This window comes from Crinia signifera, chromosome 11, assembly GCF_055691185.1.
Source record: "Crinia signifera chromosome 11, ASM5569118v1, whole genome shotgun sequence".
In the NCBI taxonomy this organism is placed as follows: domain Eukaryota; kingdom Metazoa; phylum Chordata; class Amphibia; order Anura; family Myobatrachidae; genus Crinia; species Crinia signifera.
This window is the reverse complement of record NC_139227.1, coordinates 55,648,172-55,666,900: the sequence shown is the minus strand read 5'-3', so window position 1 is coordinate 55,666,900 and position 18,729 is coordinate 55,648,172. Positions and strand designations below refer to the sequence as shown.

General features: G+C 50.8%; 1 protein-coding gene across 3 annotated transcripts in view; it reads right to left on the bottom strand.

The window, feature by feature from the left end:
• The window catches only part of SLC38A7 (solute carrier family 38 member 7), a 54,319-nt gene that overhangs the window by 28,231 nt on the left and 7,359 nt on the right, over nt 1–18,729 (bottom strand). For all 3 annotated transcript variants that reach the window (XM_083165756.1, XM_083165758.1, XM_083165757.1), the window contains exon 2: nt 3,516–3,786. In XM_083165756.1, the coding sequence (XP_083021882.1) occupies nt 3,516–3,746 (231 nt within the window). In that variant the 5' untranslated portion in view covers nt 3,747–3,786. The remainder of the gene's footprint in view (nt 1–3,515; nt 3,787–18,729) is intronic.

Below are 18,729 nucleotides of genomic sequence, written 5' to 3'. Positions count from 1 at the left end.
GGAGGACAAAATAACTAGGAGTCCCCCGTGTTTTAAGAACCAGCCCCAGGCCAAACCAGCCAGCAGGGTAATGCCAAAGCCGGGGGGAGACTTTTTATACATGTCCCCCCGGACAAAGCATTCATCCCTACTGACCAGTCAGCCTGGCTAGGGGCCCTGGGGGAGTAGGGACCCCCCCAATAAAGGGGTCCCCCCCTCCAGGACTTACCTGATCAGGCTGAAGCCTGGTGCTGTCCTTGATGCCCCTGGGCAGTGGGCATCGAGCTGATTCAGTGTAAAAAAAAAGAATAAACTATTGTTTAATACTGTGGAACTATGAGTCCCAGCAAGCCTCCCCCGCAAGCTGGGACTTGGAGAACCACAAGTCCCAGCAAGCGGGGCATTAAAGGGCCTGCTGGCACTTATAGTTCCACAGTAGTAAAAATAGTCAAATAAACACACTGACACAAAAGAAAAATAAAGCTTTATTACATCCAAAACCCATACATACTGATACTTACCTATCTTGATCCCGTAGGTAGCCCTCGGTCTTGGTCCGGTGTCCTGGTCCATGTCAGGGTCCGGGGTCCGAAGTAATCCATAGGGGACCTGTGGAAGGAAATTATACTTACAAGTCTCCTCTGGCGAAGATCTGTCCTCTTCTGTCCTGAAGTAGTCCCGGTCACAAAATTCGGCTCCTGATTAGCCGCTATTTTTTTTAGTATTCTTAGCAAATTTCCCCCATTATGTTTTGTCCTCATGCACTAATGTATTCCTGATCTGGGCTGCTAAGTGAAGTTTATCTGCCTGTATCACTTGGAAAAACCTGTTACCTGCTGATATTTCTTATTGGTGATGTTTACGTGGACTCTTGCTACAAGTATCTTGCTACATTGGTGTGATTTGTGCCTAGTGAAAATAATCTGATATTCAATATAATGCAATCTCTTATATATTTGGCTACATCTGTCACTCAATGTGTGAGTGTGTCTATAACGCTGGGTGGAGTCATAGGCTCACTCACATAGTGACAGAGAACCAGCCCACAGTGCCAGACACAGACACCCTCTGTCTCCCCATGCTGCCAGGCAAAGACACTGCTGCCTCCACAGCATTGCTTACAACCCCCTTCTCCCCTTGAGATAGATAGTTGCAGCCGGCGCCTGGCAACCTCACCTCTCCCCCTCCAGCGTACGTCTTTTCACGGAGCAGGTGAGCGGTAGCCCCTGCAACCTCCCCCCCAGCTGCTTAGCAGCGGCTGCCGCCCCCACCTCTCCCCCCCGGAGCAGAAGAGCAGAAGCCGGGGGCTGCTAAGCGCACCTCTCTTCCCGGGTCAGTGGCGCCCGGCGCAAACACCTCCCCTCACGGCTCTGAGCTAGCCGAGCCCTTTCGTGTAACGCAGGAGTCCGACCCCCCCTCCCGCGATTCACGGACCCCCGCGACCCCCCCTTCCCACAATTCACGCCCCTCCCTTGATTCACCACACCCCCGCCTCCCGCAACTCATGGCACCCCCGCGCCCCCTCCCACGATTCACAGCCCCCCGCGACCCCCCCTCCCGTGATTCACCAAACCCCCCCGCAATTTGTGCCCCCCCTTCCGCTATTCGCGTGCCCCCTCCCGCGATTTGCAGATTCGGTACTTGTTTCCTAGAACGGCGCCCATCGCATGTACATCGCATGCCATTATAATGGCATGCGATGCGTCCGATGCGATGTCCGCGATTTTACATAGAAATAAATGGTAAAATGTAAATCGCGTCGGTCGCATCGCATGCGGCCAAAAAATCGCATGCGAAGCGACCGACGCGATTACCGATTTCACATAGGGAACAATGTTAAATGGCCCAATTGACCCGATTTTACATAGGGAACAATGTTAAATGGCCCACAGACCCCAAATAGCCACCCTGAAGTGTGAAATGGCCCCCCCAATTGTTAACGCCACCCCACGATCAACGTCAACCCAAAGCGTGGCGAGCGCAGCGAGCCCGCGGTACGCGTCCTCCGAACTTTTCATACAACCACTATCCACGTCGGCGTGGAGAATAGAAAGTGTGGAGAGCGCAGCGAGCCACCGAGCCCGAAGCGTGGCGAGCGCAGGGGACGCGGAATACGAGCCCGAAGCGTGGTGAGCGCAGTGAGCCGCACGAGGGTACGCGGAATACATGTTAAGTAATCCGTGTCCGCTCGCCACGCTTCGGGAGCGTGTTCCGGTGAAAAGGTCGGAGGACGCGTACCGCCGCCGCTCGCCACGCTTCGGGTTGACGTTGATCGTGGGGTGGCGTTAACAATTGGGGGGGCCATTTCACACTTCAGGGTGGGTATTTGGGGTCTGTGGGCCATTTAACATTGTTCCCTATGTGAAATCGGGTCAATTGGGCCATTTAACATTGTTCCCTATGTAAAATCGTGGTAATCGCGTCGGTCGCATCGCTTGCGATTTTTTTGGCCGCATGCGATGCGACCGACGCAATTTTATCCCTTGCGATGCCTAAGATCAAAATCGTGGGCGCCGTTCAAGGAAACAAGTACCGCAGATTCCTGCCCCCCCCAGCGGACTCCGCTCCCACATTTCACGGACCCACGTGAGAATGGGGGATCCTGTACCGCCACAAGCAGGTTCCGCCCCTAGGTGGGAAATCCGGCCCTGGCTGCCGCGCTGCAGGTTCCCCACACTGCCAGAAGTGTCCCCACGGTCCTCTGCACCAGTGCCACAACTTTTATCAATGTCTTTCCCACATACCACTATTATACAGCCTCCTGCTGTCATGCACCCTTACTCCCTCCCAGTGGGAGGAGACGCTCACCCACTGCCGGGAGCTGCATACTGTCCCCCACCCTCCTCCAGTTCTAGGGATGCCCATCGACCATCAATAATTTCAAATCATCCATGGTTTATGGCCGATGTTGAATACTTTTGCCATCGATATGGGAGGACCAGATGGTTTCCCTACATCAATGGCAAAGGAGAACCGATCATGTTTCAAAAATTTTTAAGGTGCTGGGACATGGAGCATAGCTCCACCGCCCACACCCGGAAGTCCCGCCACCGATTTTGATTGACCCACGGCCTATTCAGTCAGATATAATGGATGACCATCGATAGCTACAACAATCAATGGTTATCCAAGTAATATTTTACTACTATCGATGGCAGGGTACAAAATCGCCATGTATTTTAATACATCCCGCCCATAGACTTTAAGCACATCCTTCACCAAATAACAAACATACATCACACTGAAATATATTTCTACTTTTAATGGGGCGCAGCTCCTTACAACGGTGTGAATGAATCACCTAGTTAATCTGAAGTATTGTGAAGAGCTACTTAATAGCTTCCAGCTGTGCAAATTAGATGTGTTCTTCAGACACTGCATGAGTAAATGTCACTCCACACAAAGGGCCCGTTACTCAGCACAAAGTGCCCCTCTTACTCCCCCTATCTCATTACAAGGTTTTATATTACTGCCCTAATAAATTAAACAAGACATTCTGAGAAAAGAAGAGTTCGAGGTGCATGATGTGGACTTACCATCTGCAGCACAATCCCAGCTGTAACTCCTCCGGCCGCACTGAAGGCAGCGGGAAAATTCAAAAGCCCAGCACCCAAAGCCGCGTTTACCACAATGAAGACTGCACCGATGGAAGATGTCCCTCCGGCCAGTCTCCTGGTCTCTGGGACAATGGGGCTCTGTAGGAGATGAGCACGTTCCCCCGCATCCCACGAATAGTCTGCATTGATCGCTACATTCCCCAGGGACATCTTGTTGGGAGAATGACTGCAACATCCGTGAGTATTCTTCCTGTATGGGGAAGAGAAAGTGTGCAATCAGTCTCTGTGCAAAAGCCAGAATAAAAGTGACATCCCTTGATATCCATCCTCACACACATCGCCTCCCCTCACACCAGTGTTCCCTCTAAGCTGTGCACACAAGTCCCCGAGCGCGCACACAGATATTACAACAGAGTGCAAAAAGGCCGCCCGCCCACCTTGATAAAGGCTAATATAGCATAAACCTGCCGGAGTGATGGACCCTGGTAATTAAGACTCTTAAGGTGGCCATACACACGCAGATTTATCTGCAGGTCTGGTTGGAACAAAAACCTGGTTATGGATGAGAGCTTGGAAATGCTGGAAAACTGACAAACTGTCACTCATCCATAACCATGTTTTTGTTCCAACCAGCCAGGTCTGAAGATAAATCTTACTAGTGTATGCGCACCTTTACAGAAAATCTGGAGAGAATGTTAACAGCAGTGGTCCCCTTTTTGCAGTTGTAGACTCATTTAATGTGTGTTTCACCCATTAACTACATGGTGTCCTGTGTTTTGAATGTTTAAATGTTTTGAATGTTTAATATCAGTTTAAAGTAAAGTAAACACAAATGCTGAACGTCATATTCCTGTTTTATATATACATATATATATATATAAGTGACGAGCATTTTTTTTTTATTTCCTTCCAAAGTTGCAGAGCCAATATCTTTTGACGCACACAGCCTTCGTAAAATTAGAGGGAACATTGGGCCTCATTCTGACAATATCCTTCTTAGATGGACAAAACCATATGCACTGCAGGGGGCAGATGTAAAATGTGCAGAGAGAATTAGATTTGGGTGAGTTATTTTGTTTCTGTGCAGGGTAAATACTGACTGCTTTATTTTTACACTGCAATATAGATATCACTTTGAAGTAAAACCCCACCCAAATATAATTCTCTCTGCACAAGTAACATCTGCCCCCTGCAGTGCACATGGTTTTGACCATCTAAGAAGGATTTTGGCAGAAAGAGTGAACTAGAATAAGGCCCTCTGCCTCACATCCATTACCTTCCCTCACTTACCACTCACATCCATCCTCACACCCATTACCTCCCCTCACTTACCCCTGTAACCTATCCTCACACCCATTACCTTCCCTCAATTACCGCTCACACCCTTCCTCACACACATCACCTCCCCTCACTTACTACTCACACGCATAACCTTCCCTCACTTACTGCTGGCACCCATCCACACATCTCCACCCCTCACTTACCACTATCACCCGTCCTCACACACATCATCTCCCCTCACTTACCACTGACACTTGTCCTCACACCCATTACCTTCCATCACTTACCACTCACACCCGTTCTCACCCATTACCTTCCCTCAATTACTGCTGACACCCGTCTTCACACACATCACCTCCCCTCACTTACCACTAACACCTGTCCTCACGCACATCACCTTCCCTCACTTACCACTGACACTTGTCCTCACACCAATTACCTCCCCTCACTTACCCCTGACACCCATCCTTACACACATCACCTCCCCTCACTTACCACTGACACTTGTCCTTACACCCATTACCTCCCCTCACTTTCCCCTCACACACATCGCCTCCCCTCACCGCTTATACCCGTCCTCACACACATCACCTCCCCTCACTTACCACTCACACCCGTCCTTATATCCATAACCTCTCTTCAACTTACCGCTGACACTCATCCTCACACATCACCTCCCCTCACACTCATCCTCACCTCCCCTCACACCGCTGACACTCATGCTCACACCCATCACCTCCTTTCACTTACTGCTCACACCCATCCTCACACACACACACACACACACACATGACCGGAGAGCCCGGCACACGGGGTTAATGGTGGCCACTGCACTGAAGGGATTAACCCTCCGTGCTACGCCGTCATTCTGGACAAGGGCACTTGACATGTCTTAAACTGAATGAGCAGCACTGAGCTGGGACAGGACCCCTTCTGCAGTGCTGCTGTGAGTTGTAGCCTGCTGCTGGGCACAAGGCACAAAGTATATGTATTTATGAAATATATGTTTAGCACTGAGCTAGGACTGCACCATAGATTTTATATATTTTGTTGAGTATTGAGGAATGCATTCTAAACTTAAAATGCACATTGTTAATTTCCGTAAGGAAGGAATTTTAGCAGTCTTTGTGACAAGGAAATGAGATGCTAAATAGTCATTTTGCTAATTTCTGGGGAATAACACTGCACAGCTTTGTGTCTGTAGTTCCTGTGTAAAGGAGTTAGTAAGGAGCCCAGCACTGGGGCACAATAACAAAGTAAAAAGCATATATTGTAAAATATATGTGCAGGCACTGAGCTGGGACTACATGTCCCAGGCTGCAGTGCTGCAGGGGGATGAAGCCTGTGTAAGATAATGTATAAAGTGTACAATGTATTTAAAATGTGTTGTGTGGTTTTTGGAGCCTGTGCAGTACACAGGCTCAGTGTGCACAGTGTAACACGTGAGTGCTTTAAATGTATTTTAAAAGAAAAGTGCACTTACTAGAACTACTGTGTCCCAGGGGTATCCAGAGTACTGTGTGGGCTGCTGGGTTGCCCCCAGTCTTTACCCCAAAAACGGAATACTTTCCCAGACAGCCTCCAAGCTGGGAGCTGCAGGGAAGGTAGTAGGGAACATCAGATTTCAAACAAGCTGAGTGGTTCCTTGGAGCTCCATGGGGCTCTCCGTCAACGGGCATGAGACCCGGGCAGGGGATCAGGGCTGCCCATCTCTGAAGCTCAAGCCTGGGCTAGAGGTGTTCAGCTGGTCCCCTGGCAGGCTCCTGGAAGTAGATTTTGGAGGGAAACCTTCTCCCTAGCCAGACAGACCGGCACCTGGGTGTTACCTGGCCCCCCAGGTGGGCTGTGGCTCAGAAAAGTAACCCCTCCCATCTGTCCATAAGAACAATGCAGAGTGTGCATGTGCCCAGCGCACGCACGTCTCGGGCACTTAAGCTGATTGGTTGGAGACAACAGGGTGGGCTTACCCCCTGTGATAATGTGTATTGGAGTAGCATAAAAGGAGGGCTGCTGCCCTGTGTAAAATTGTATATCTGCCTGACTTCAATGCAGTAACATCTGTATGCTATCCCTCCAAGAGATAGGAGAAGAGACCTTTTAAGATCTATGAGCAAATAAACACTTTCATCTTGCGACCAACAGAATTGCTGCACTAATTTCCGTTCTCCAGCTGTTCTGGGTACAAGGGTCCAGCGTCCTCCCAGTTCCTCTCTGCCAGCTACCGAAGCAGAGGTCTGGCCTGTGACCAGTGGGGAACCAACCGACACAAGTCGGCAGCGTGTCGACGTACACACTCCAGCAGGTAGTACTCAGGTGCCAGCATTTGGGCCTGAGAAGGTAACGGTGATTCCAGGCGACCTAAGTAGGAACTTGGTGGTGGAAGCGATATACCCGTCCTCACACACATTACCTTCCCTCACTTACCTCTCACACACACATCACCTCCCCTGATTTACCACTCACACCCATCACCTCCCCTCACTTGCCACTGACACCCATCCTCACACTAATTACCTTCCCTCACTTACTGATAACACCCATCCTCACACACATCACCCTCCCCTCACACCCATCCTGAAACACATCACCTCCCCTCACTTACCGTTGACACTCATGCTCACACCCATCACCTCCTTTCACTTACTGCTCACACCCATCCTCACAAACACACACATCACCTCCCTTCACTTATCCCTGATACCCATCCTCACACCCATTACCTTCCCTCACTTACCGCTCACACCCGTCCTCACACACACATCGCCTATCCTCAGTTATCCCTGATACCCGTCCTCACACCCATTACCTCCCCTCACTTACCGATCACACCCATTACCTTCCCTCACATACCACTCACACCTATCCTCACACACATTACCTGCCCTCACTTACCCCTGATACCTGTCCTCACAACCATTACCTTCCCTCACATACCGATCACACCCATCCTCACACACATCACCTCCCCTCACCACTCACACCAATCCTCACGCCAACTTACCTCCCCTGACTTACCGCTGACACTAATGCTCACACCCATCACCTCCCCTCACTTATACCATATACCCTTCCTCACACCCATTACCTCCCCTCACTTACCGCTCACACCCGTCCTCACACACATCACCTCCCCTCGCTTACCACTCACAACCGTCCTCACACCCCGCTCACACCTATCCTCACACACGTCACCTCCCCTCACTTACCCTTGATACCCGTCCTCACAACCATTACCTTCCCTCACTTACCAATCACACCCGTCCTCACACCCATCACCTCCCCTCACTTACCCCTGATACCTGTCCTCACACACACATCACCTTCCCTCACACTCATCCTCACCTCCCCTCACTTACAGCTGACACTCATCCTCACACAAATCACCTCCCCTCACACCACTGACACTCATGCTCACACCCATTCTCACACACACACACACATCACCTCCCCTCACTTATGCCTGATACCCGTCCTCATACCCATTACCTCCCCTCACTTACTGCTCACACCTCCCCTCACTTATCCCTTATACCAGTCCTCACACCCATTACCTTCCCTCACTTACCGATCACACCCATCCTCACACACATCACCTCCCCTCACTTACCACTCACACCCGTCCTCACACCCATTACCTTCCCTCACATACCGCTCACACCTATCCTCAAACATATCACCTCCCGTCACTTACCCGATACCCGTCCTTACGACCATTACCTTCCCTCACTTACCGATCACACCCTTCACCTCCCCTCACTTACAAGATACCCGTCCTCACACACAACACCTCCCCTCACACTCATTCTCCCCTCCCCTCACTTACCGCTGACACTCATGCTCACACCCATCACCTCCCCTCACTCATCCCCACCTCCCCTCACTTACAGCTGACACTCATCCTCACACACCTCACCTCCCACCGCTGACACTCATGCTCACACCCATCACCTCCTTTCACTTACTGCTCACACCCATTCTCACACACACACATCATCTCCCCTCACTTATGCCTGATACCCGTCCTCATACCCATTACCTCACCTCACTTACTGCTCACACCTCCCCTCACTTATCCCGGATACCCGTCCTCACACCCATTACCTTCCCACACTTACCGATCACACCCGTCCTCACACACATCACCTCCCCTCACACCCATTACCTTCCCTCACATACCACTCACACCTATCCTCACACACATCACCTCCCCTCACTTACCCGATACCCATCCTCACACCCATCACCTCCCCTCACTTACCGCTGACACTCATGCTCACACCCATCACCTCCCCTCACTTATCGCTCACACCCATCCTCACACACACATAACCTGCCCTCACTTATCCTCGATACCCATCCTCACATCCATTACCTTCCCTCACTAACCGCTTACACTCATCCTCACACACATCACCTACCGCTCACACTCATCCTCACACCCATTACCTTCCCTCACTTACCCGATACCCGTCGTCACACCCATTACCTTCCCTCACTTACCACTCACACACATCCTCACCCCCATCACCTCCCCTCACTTACCCCTGATACCTGTCCTCACACACATCACCTCCCCTCACACTCATCCTCACCTCCCCTCACTTACAGCTGACACTCATCCTCACACCCATCACCTCCTTTCACTTACTGCTCACACCCATTCTCACACACACACATCACCTCCCCTCACTTATGCCTGATACCCATCCTCATACCCATAACCTCCCCTCACTTACTGCTCACACCTCCCCACACTTATCCCTGATACCCGTCCTCACACCCATTATCTTCCCTCACTTACCGATCACACCTGTCCTCACACACATCACCTCCCCTCACTTACCACTCACACCCGTCCTCACACCCATTACCTTCCCTCACATACCGCTCACACCTATCTTCACACATATCACCTCCCCTCACTTACCCGATACCTGTCCTCACGACCATTACCTTCCCTCACTTACCGATCACACCCATCACCTCCCCTCATTACCCGATACCCGTCCTCACACACATCACCTCCCCTCACACTCATTCTCACCTCCCCTCACTTACCGCTGACACTCATGCTCAGACCCATCACCTCCCCTCACTTACCGCTGACACTCATGCTCACACCCATCACCTCCCCTCACTTACCACTCACACCCATCCTCACACACACATAACCTACCCCCACTTAACCTCGATACCCATCCTCACATCCATTACCTTCCCTCACTAACCGCTTACACTCATCCTCACTCACATCACCTATCGCTCACACTCAACCTCACACCCATTACCTTCCCTCACTTACCGCTCACATTAATCCTCACACACATCACCTCCCCTCACTTACCCGATACCCGTCGTCACACCCATTACCTTCCCTCACTTACCACTCACACCCTTCCTCACACACATCACCTCGCCTCACACCCATTACCTTCCCTCACTTACCACACACACCCGTCCTCATACCCATTACCTTCCCTCACTTACTGCTGACACCCATTCACACACACGCATCACCTCCCCTCACTTACCACTAACACCCTCCTCATGCACATCACCTCCCCTCACTTACCACTGACACTTGTCCTCACACCCATTACCTCCCCTCACTTTCCCCTCACACCCATCCTCACACACACACATCACCAACCCTCACTTACCCCTGATACCCATCCATTGCCTTCCCTCACTTACCGCTCACACCTTCCCTCAGTTATCCCTGATACCCGTCCTCACACCCATTACCTCCACTCACTTACCGATCACAATGGTCCGCACACACATCACCTCCCCTCACTTACCCCTGATACCCGTCCTCACAACCATTACCTTCCCTCACTTACTGATCACACTCATCCTCACACACACATCACCTCCTCTCACTCACCGGATACCCATCCTCACACAACTCACCTCCCCTCAATTAGCCCTCACACCCATCACCTCCCCTCACTTACCCGATACCTGTCCTCACACACATCACCTCCCCTCACACTCATCCTCACCTCCCCTCACTTACAGCTGACACTCATCCTCACACCCATCACCTCCTTTCACTTACTGCTCACACCCATTCTCACACACACACATCACCTCCCCTCACTTATGCCTGATACCCATCCTCATACCCATAACCTCCCCTCACTTACTGCTCACACCTCCCCACACTTATCCCTGATACCCGTCCTCACACCCATTATCTTCCCTCACTTACCGATCACACCTGTCCTCACACACATCACCTCCCCTCACTTACCACTCACACCCGTCCTCACACCCATTACCTTCCCTCACATACCGCTCACACCTATCTTCACACATATCACCTCCCCTCACTTACCCGATACCTGTCCTCACGACCATTACCTTCCCTCACTTACCGATCACACCCATCACCTCCCCTCACTTACCCGATACCCGTCCTCACACACATCACCTCCCCTCACACTCATTCTCACCTCCCCTCACTTACCGCTGACACTCATGCTCAGACCCATCACCTCCCCTCACTTACCGCTGACACTCATGCTCACACCCATCACCTCCCCTCACTTACCACTCACACCCATCCTCACACACACATAACCTACCCCCACTTAACCTCGATACCCATCCTCACATCCATTACCTTCCCTCACTAACCGCTTACACTCATCCTCACTCACATCACCTATCGCTCACACTCAACCTCACACCCATTACCTTCCCTCACTTACCGCTCACATTAATCCTCACACACATCACCTCCCCTCACTTACCCGATACCCGTCGTCACACCCATTACCTTCCCTCACTTACCACTCACACCCTTCCTCACACACATCACCTCGCCTCACACCCATTACCTTCCCTCACTTACCACACACACCCGTCCTCATACCCATTACCTTCCCTCACTTACTGCTGACACCCATTCACACACACGCATCACCTCCCCTCACTTACCACTAACACCCTCCTCATGCACATTACCTCCCCTCACTTTCCCCTCACACCCATCCTCACACACACACATCACCAACCCTCACTTACCCCTGATACCCATCCATTGCCTTCCCTCACTTACCGCTCACACCTTCCCTCAGTTATCCCTGATACCCGTCCTCACACCCATTACCTCCACTCACTTACCGATCACAATGGTCCGCACACACATCACCTCCCCTCACTTACCCCTGATACCCGTCCTCACAACCATTACCTTCCCTCACTTACTGATCACACTCATCCTCACACACACACACACATCACCTCCTCTCACTCACCGGATACCCATCCTCACACAACTCACCTCCCCTCAATTAGCCCTCACACCCATCACCTCCCCTCACTTACCCGATACCTGTCCTCACACACATCACCTCCCCTCCCCTCACTTACAGCTGACACTCATGCTCACACCCATCCCCTCCCCTCACGCTCACACCCATCCTCACACACACACATAACCTCCACTCACTTATCCCTGATACCCATCCATTACCTTCCCTCACTTACCACTTACACCCATCCTCACACACATAACCTCCCCTCACTTACCCGATACCCATACTAACACCCATTACCTTCCCTCACTGACACCCGTCCTCATGTACATTACGTCCTGTGACTTTTTCCATACTACAAATTGCTGACTGGTAGCCCTCTCATTAACCACTTCTCCTCCAGCATGACTTATATCAGCCAGCAGGAGTAGGGGTCAATTTCCCAAAATAAACCACACAGATGGTATGTCAGCACCATAAAACTGTACACCCTGTGATGTCTGACAGAGGGAGGGTGTCACGGTTGAAGATTCAGATGGGGTCGTGTGATGCACAGGGACTGGAGACGAGGCAGTAGCAGTAGGGTTAAACGAGCGGGTTTAATGAATGATGTCATACAGGGACTCAAATACTTCTTTGAGATAAAGGCAGGCAAAATAATAATAATGAGTAGCAATGATAAAGAATGTCCAGATAACAATGATGAGGAATATCCAGAGTACAATGATGAGGAATGTCCAGATAACAATGATGAGGAAAATCCAGATAACAATGATGAGGAATATCCAGAGTACAATGATGAGGAATATCCAGAGTAAGATGATGAGGAATATCCAGAGTACAATGATGAGGAATGGCTGAGACCTGAGGATGCTGGAGACGGATTCTTGGAAGATCCAGGAACGGGACCAGAGTTAGGAATCCAGGAGGGAGCACCCAAGAGTACCAGGGAGAAGCTGGCAACCAGCGTGACTGGAATGAGCGATGGGGTCAAATAGCCAATAGCAAGCTGACAGGCACAGCGGGAATAGCAAGGGCACAATGAGTCAGGGGCCTTCCAGGAAGTGCACGGCACAGAAGACTCTTTGCACTGACACTGAGCTACCTAGGCAGATCCCCTTTATGAAAGAGGGCGGCTGCCATTGGCTGTCACAGTGAAACAGGTGAGAATACCTGACCTGGCCCAATCCCCTGTTTGCCCTCAAGCAAGATGGCGGAGCTGGCCTCCCGGCATCTATAGCCTTAGAGCAGGACCATGCTGCAGATTCCCATGCTGCCTTCCAACACTGCCGGACCTCTGCCTGCCGTCTCACCTGACATGGAGGCCGACACACGCCAGCTGGTGGCGGACACGGGCAGGTGAGTACAGTACCCGCCGTGCACCACCGCGGCGGCGTGTGACAGTACCCCCCCTTTTCGGGTAACCTCAGGATGCTTGTGCTTCTTCAGAAAGAAGTGTTTGACGAGTTTTGGAGCATGTAAATCAGCTTGGTCTACCCAAGAATTCTCCTCTGGCCCGAAACCAGCCCATTCCACCAGGAATTGATGTCGGGAATTACGATAACAATAGTCTATGATTCGTTTGACTTCAAACTCTGTATCTCTCTCTGTATTGACTTTTGAAGGTTTAGGAAGATGCTCAATTTTAAAGGTTTAAGAAGAGATATGTGGAAGGAATTGGATATCTTCATGGAAGATGGAAGTTGTAATCTGTAACCCACCGGATTGATGACTTGAGTGATGGGAAATGGCCCAATAAAGCATGGGGCAAATTTCATGGAGGGTACACGAAGACGGAGATTGCGGGTGGACAACCATACTCGATCCCCTACCTTTAATGGCGGAACCGCTTTCCTTCTCTTGTCAGCTGCACTCTTATATCTGGCAGAAGCTTGAAGAAGAGCTTTATGGACGTCAGCCCATATTTTAGCAAAACGATGAAGGGAGGAAGAAGCTGCAGGAACCTCTGGAGAAGGCAGATTTGTGAAGTCAGGGGAGCGTGGATGTTTGCCGTAAACTGTAAAGAAGGGTGTGGTTCCTGAAGAGGAATGGTAGGAGTTGTTGTGTGCATACCCTGCCCAAGGCAAAAGATCCGTCCATTCATCCTGAGAGGAGGACACGAAGAGTCGAATGAATGTCTCTAGATCCTGGTTGACACGTTCGGTTTGCCCGTTAGTCTGAGGATGGAAGACGGTGGAGAATTTCAGTTTCACCTGAACAGCCGCACACAGTGCTCTCCAGAATTTGGAACTGAACACCCCGGTCGGATATAATTTCTTTAGGCAACCCATGAAGTTTGAAGATGGTTGATATGAAGAGTTGAGCTAGTACTGAAGCTGAAGGCAGAGACTTTAGGGGCACGAAGTGGGCCATCTTTGAAAATCGATCGACTATCACCCAGATAACAGTGTAACCGCCAGATGGAGGTAATTCGGATATGAAGTCCATCGAAAGATGAGTCCATGGTTCCGTTGGGATGGACAGTGGTAGCAGAGCCCCAGCCGGGGGAGTTCGAGAAGTCTTGTGCTGAGCACACTTGGCACACGATGATACAAAGTTTGTCACATCCTGCCGAATGGTCGGCCACCAATATGAACACAGGAGAATTTGCAAAGTCTTTTGAATACCGGAATGTCCAGCAAAACGGGAGGCGTGACCCCAGGTCAACAGCTTCTTGCGTAAGTTGGGTGGCACGAAGGACTTGCCTGAAGGAGGTGTAGGATGAGGAGTGACATGAGCGAAGACTACTGGGTTCAGGATGGGCTGCTTTAGAGGTTCGGAGTCTGAACTGGCATCGAAGGAACGAGATAAAGCGTCAGCCTTGTTGTTTAAAACCCCTGGACGATACTTGATTTGGAAGTTAAATCGCTCAAAGAACATAGCCCAGCGGGCTTGTCGAGAAGTGAGACACTGGACATGATGTAAGAAAGAAAGGTTTTTGTGATCTGAAAAGACTGTAATCTGGTGACGAGCCCCCTCCAACAGGTACCGCCACTCTTCAAAGGCTAACTTAACCGCTAACAGCTCCTGTTCTCCAATGGGGTAATTCTTTTCTGCTGGAAGAAATTTCTTGGAGAAATATGCACAAGGGTGAAGCTCTGAATCGTCTCCTTTTTGCGAAAGGACTGCCCCTACTCCTTCTGAAGAGGCATCGACCTCCAGGATGAAGGGTCTATTCACATCTGGCTGAAGAAGGATTGGGGCGGTTATAAAGGCCTGTTCTAGTTGTGGAAAGGCCTCGGAGGCCTCGGGTGGCCATTGGACAGGATTGGCCCCCTTTCGGGTGAGTGCGGTCAGAGGTGCTGCTATGGTGGAGAAATTTCGGATGAAGCGGCGATAGTAATTGGAGAAGCCGAGGAATCTTTGCACCCCTTTGAGGGTGGTAGGAGGTGTCCAATCTTGAATAGCACAAACCTTCTCAGGATCCATCTCCAACCCAGTACTTGAAAGAATGTGACCAAGGAAGGGAACCGAAGAGACTTCAAAGACGCGCTTTTCAAGTTTGCAGAAAAGCTGGTTCTGGCGAAGACGACTTAGCACCTCACGGACAGTGTGCCGGTGAGTACTGAGATTGGGAGAGAAGATGAGAATGTCGTCCAAATAAACAACAATAGATACATACAACATGTCCCGGAAGATGTCGTTCACAAATTGCTGGAAAACGGCAGGGGCATTGCATAGACCAAACGGCATGACAAGATATTCATAATGACCGTCTCGGGTATTGAAGGCCGTCTTCCATTCATCCTCCTGGCGGATATGGATCAGGTTGTATGCACCCCTCAAGTCTAGTTTGGAGAAGCCCATAGCCCCCTTAACTTTATCGAACAGTTCGGTGATGAGAGTCAGCGGATAGCGATTTTTAATGGTGATGTCATTCAGCCCCCGGTAATCGATGCAAGGTCTCAAACTGCCATCTTTCTTTTTGACAAAGAAAAAACTTGCCCCTGCAGGAGAGGTGGACGGCCGAATGAATCCCTTCTCCAGATTTTCTTGGATGTATTTTGACATGGCCTCTGTCTCAGGTAACGATAAAGGATACGTTCTTCCCCGTGGCGGAGTCTTGCCTGGAATGAGATCGATGGGACAGTCCCACGGCCGGTGGGGCGGCAGAGTATCGGCACCTCCTTTACTAAAGACATCCGAAAAAGACAAATAAGGAGCTGGTATGTCTGAGACAGAGTTCGGAAGAGGATACTTGTGACTCACTCAGAAGGACGGGTATGACTCGAGATAAACAAGAAGAGAAGCAGTCTTTACTCCAGGCCTTGATCTCCATGGTCAGCCAGTCGACATGGGGATTGTGCTTGATAAGCCATGGCATTCCCAGAACTACAGCGTGTGAAGACTGAGGAAGGACCAAAAACTCTAACCTTTCTTGGTGTAGAGCTCCGACTTGAAGATGTACTGGTACAGTCTGAGAGATGATATGACCGTTGGAGATGTGGCTACCGTCAACAGCTGTCAGGACCAAAGGCTGCTCTAACGGCTGGAGGGGTATGGAGAGCTGTTCTGCGATATCAGCCGAAATGAAGTTTCCAGCTGCGCCTGAGTCCAACAGGGCCTGGATGGACATCTGTCCCTGAGGGGTAATCAGCATAACAGAAATGGTAGAGTCTATGGTGGAGGGAGAGGGCAATAACACTCCTAATCTGACCTCCCTCGTGGGGATTAGGAGCGGTCGTTTCCCGGACGGATTGGACAAGAGGCCAGGAGATGGGAAGATGAGGCACAGTACATACAAAGAATGTCTCAACGTCGTCGGTTCTTCTCTTCGAGGGAGAGACGAGACCGATTTATTTGCATTGGTTCTTCTGTGGCAGAAGCAGTAGACGATCCACTTTTTACAGGAGGTGTAACAGCAGGAGTGGGACAAGGTCGAAAGCGATCAGAGCGAGCTCTCTCCAGTTGGCGCTCTTGAAGCCGCAGATCAACTTTATTGCACAAGGAAATTAGGTCTGTCAGGGTGGTAGGTGTATCGCGACTGGCCAATTCATCCTTGAGGCGACCAGCTAGGCCATTCCAGAATGCAGAAACGAGGGCCTCTTCATTCCACCTTAACTCAGATGCTAATGTCTGGAACTGTACAACATATTGACCCACTGGTCTGCTACCTTGACGAATTCTCAGAATCTCTGTAGCAGCAGATGACACTCGACCTGGTTCGTCAAATATTCGCCGAAAGGAAGTGATAAAATCATCATAATTGTTCAGCAGAGGGTCTGCTCGTTCCCATAGAGGTGAAACCCAATCCAGGGCTGGACCAGAGAGGAGAGAGACAATGTAGGCTACTCGTGGTTTGGCAGTTGGGAAGTTGGACGATTGGAGGGTGAAGTGCACATCGCACTGATTCAAGAACCCGCGACATCCTTTAGGAGACCCATCATATTTGCTGGGAGTTGGCAAATGCAGATGAGGAGGGATAATAGACCCGGCTGGCGGCGTGGCAGGGGAACCTCCTGAAGGGGCTTGCGATGTTGCTTCAGCAACTGCTGGTGGAGGTGTCAGTGTTTGTAGGAATTGCGCCACTTGCCGCTGTGAGGATTCCAACTGTTCCAGACGAGCCATAATGCCTTGCAACACACCTGCCCAAGGGTCCCTGATTTTTAACCGACTCCATCGGGTCAGTGCAAACTGTCACGGTTGAAGATTCAGATGGGGTCGTGTGATGCACAGGGACTGGAGACGAGGCAGTAGCAGTAGGGTTAAAACGAGCGGGTTTAATGAATGATGTCATACAGGGACTCAAATACTTCTTTGAGATAAAGGCAGGCAAAATAATAATAATGAGTAGCAATGATAAAGAATGTCCAGATAACAATGATGAGGAACGTCCAGATAACAATGATGAGGAATATCCAGAGTACAATGATGAGGAATATCCAGAGTACAATGATGAGGAATATCCAGAGTACAATGATGAGGAATATCCAGAGTAAGATGATGAGGAATATCCAGAGTACAATGATGAGGAATGGCTGAGACCTGAGGATGCTGGAGACGGATTCTTGGAAGATCCAGGAGCGGGACCGGAGTTAGGAATCCAGGAGGGAGCACCCAAGAGTACCAGGGAGAAGCTGGCAACCAGCGTGACTGGATTAATGAGCGATGGGGTCAAATAGCCAATAGCAAGATGACAGGCACAGCGGGAATAGCAAGGGCACAATGAGTCAGGGGCCTTCCAGGAAGTGCACAGCACAGAAGACTCTTTGCACGGACACTGAGCTCCCTAGGCAGATCCCCTTTATGCAAAGAGGGCGGCTGCCATTGGCTGTCACAGTAAAACAGGTGAGAATACCTGACCTGCCCCAATCCCCTGTTTGCCCTCAAGCAAGATGGCGGAGCTGGCCTCCCGGCATCTATAGCCTTAGAGCAGGACCATGCTGCAGATTCCCATGCTGCCTTCCAACACTGCCGGACCTCTGCCTGCCGTCTCACCTGACATGGAGGCCGACACACGCCAGCCGTCGGCGGACACGGGCGGGTGAGTACAGTACCCGCCGTGTACCACCGCGGCGGCGTGTGACAGGAGGGGGACTGAGAATCTGGACAAAATTATATACTCCCCAAATCAGGGGCAAATGCAGGATTTGCAAGGGGGGGTGTTTCCAAAGAGGGGTGTCTCGATCTTCAGTATACAGACATCG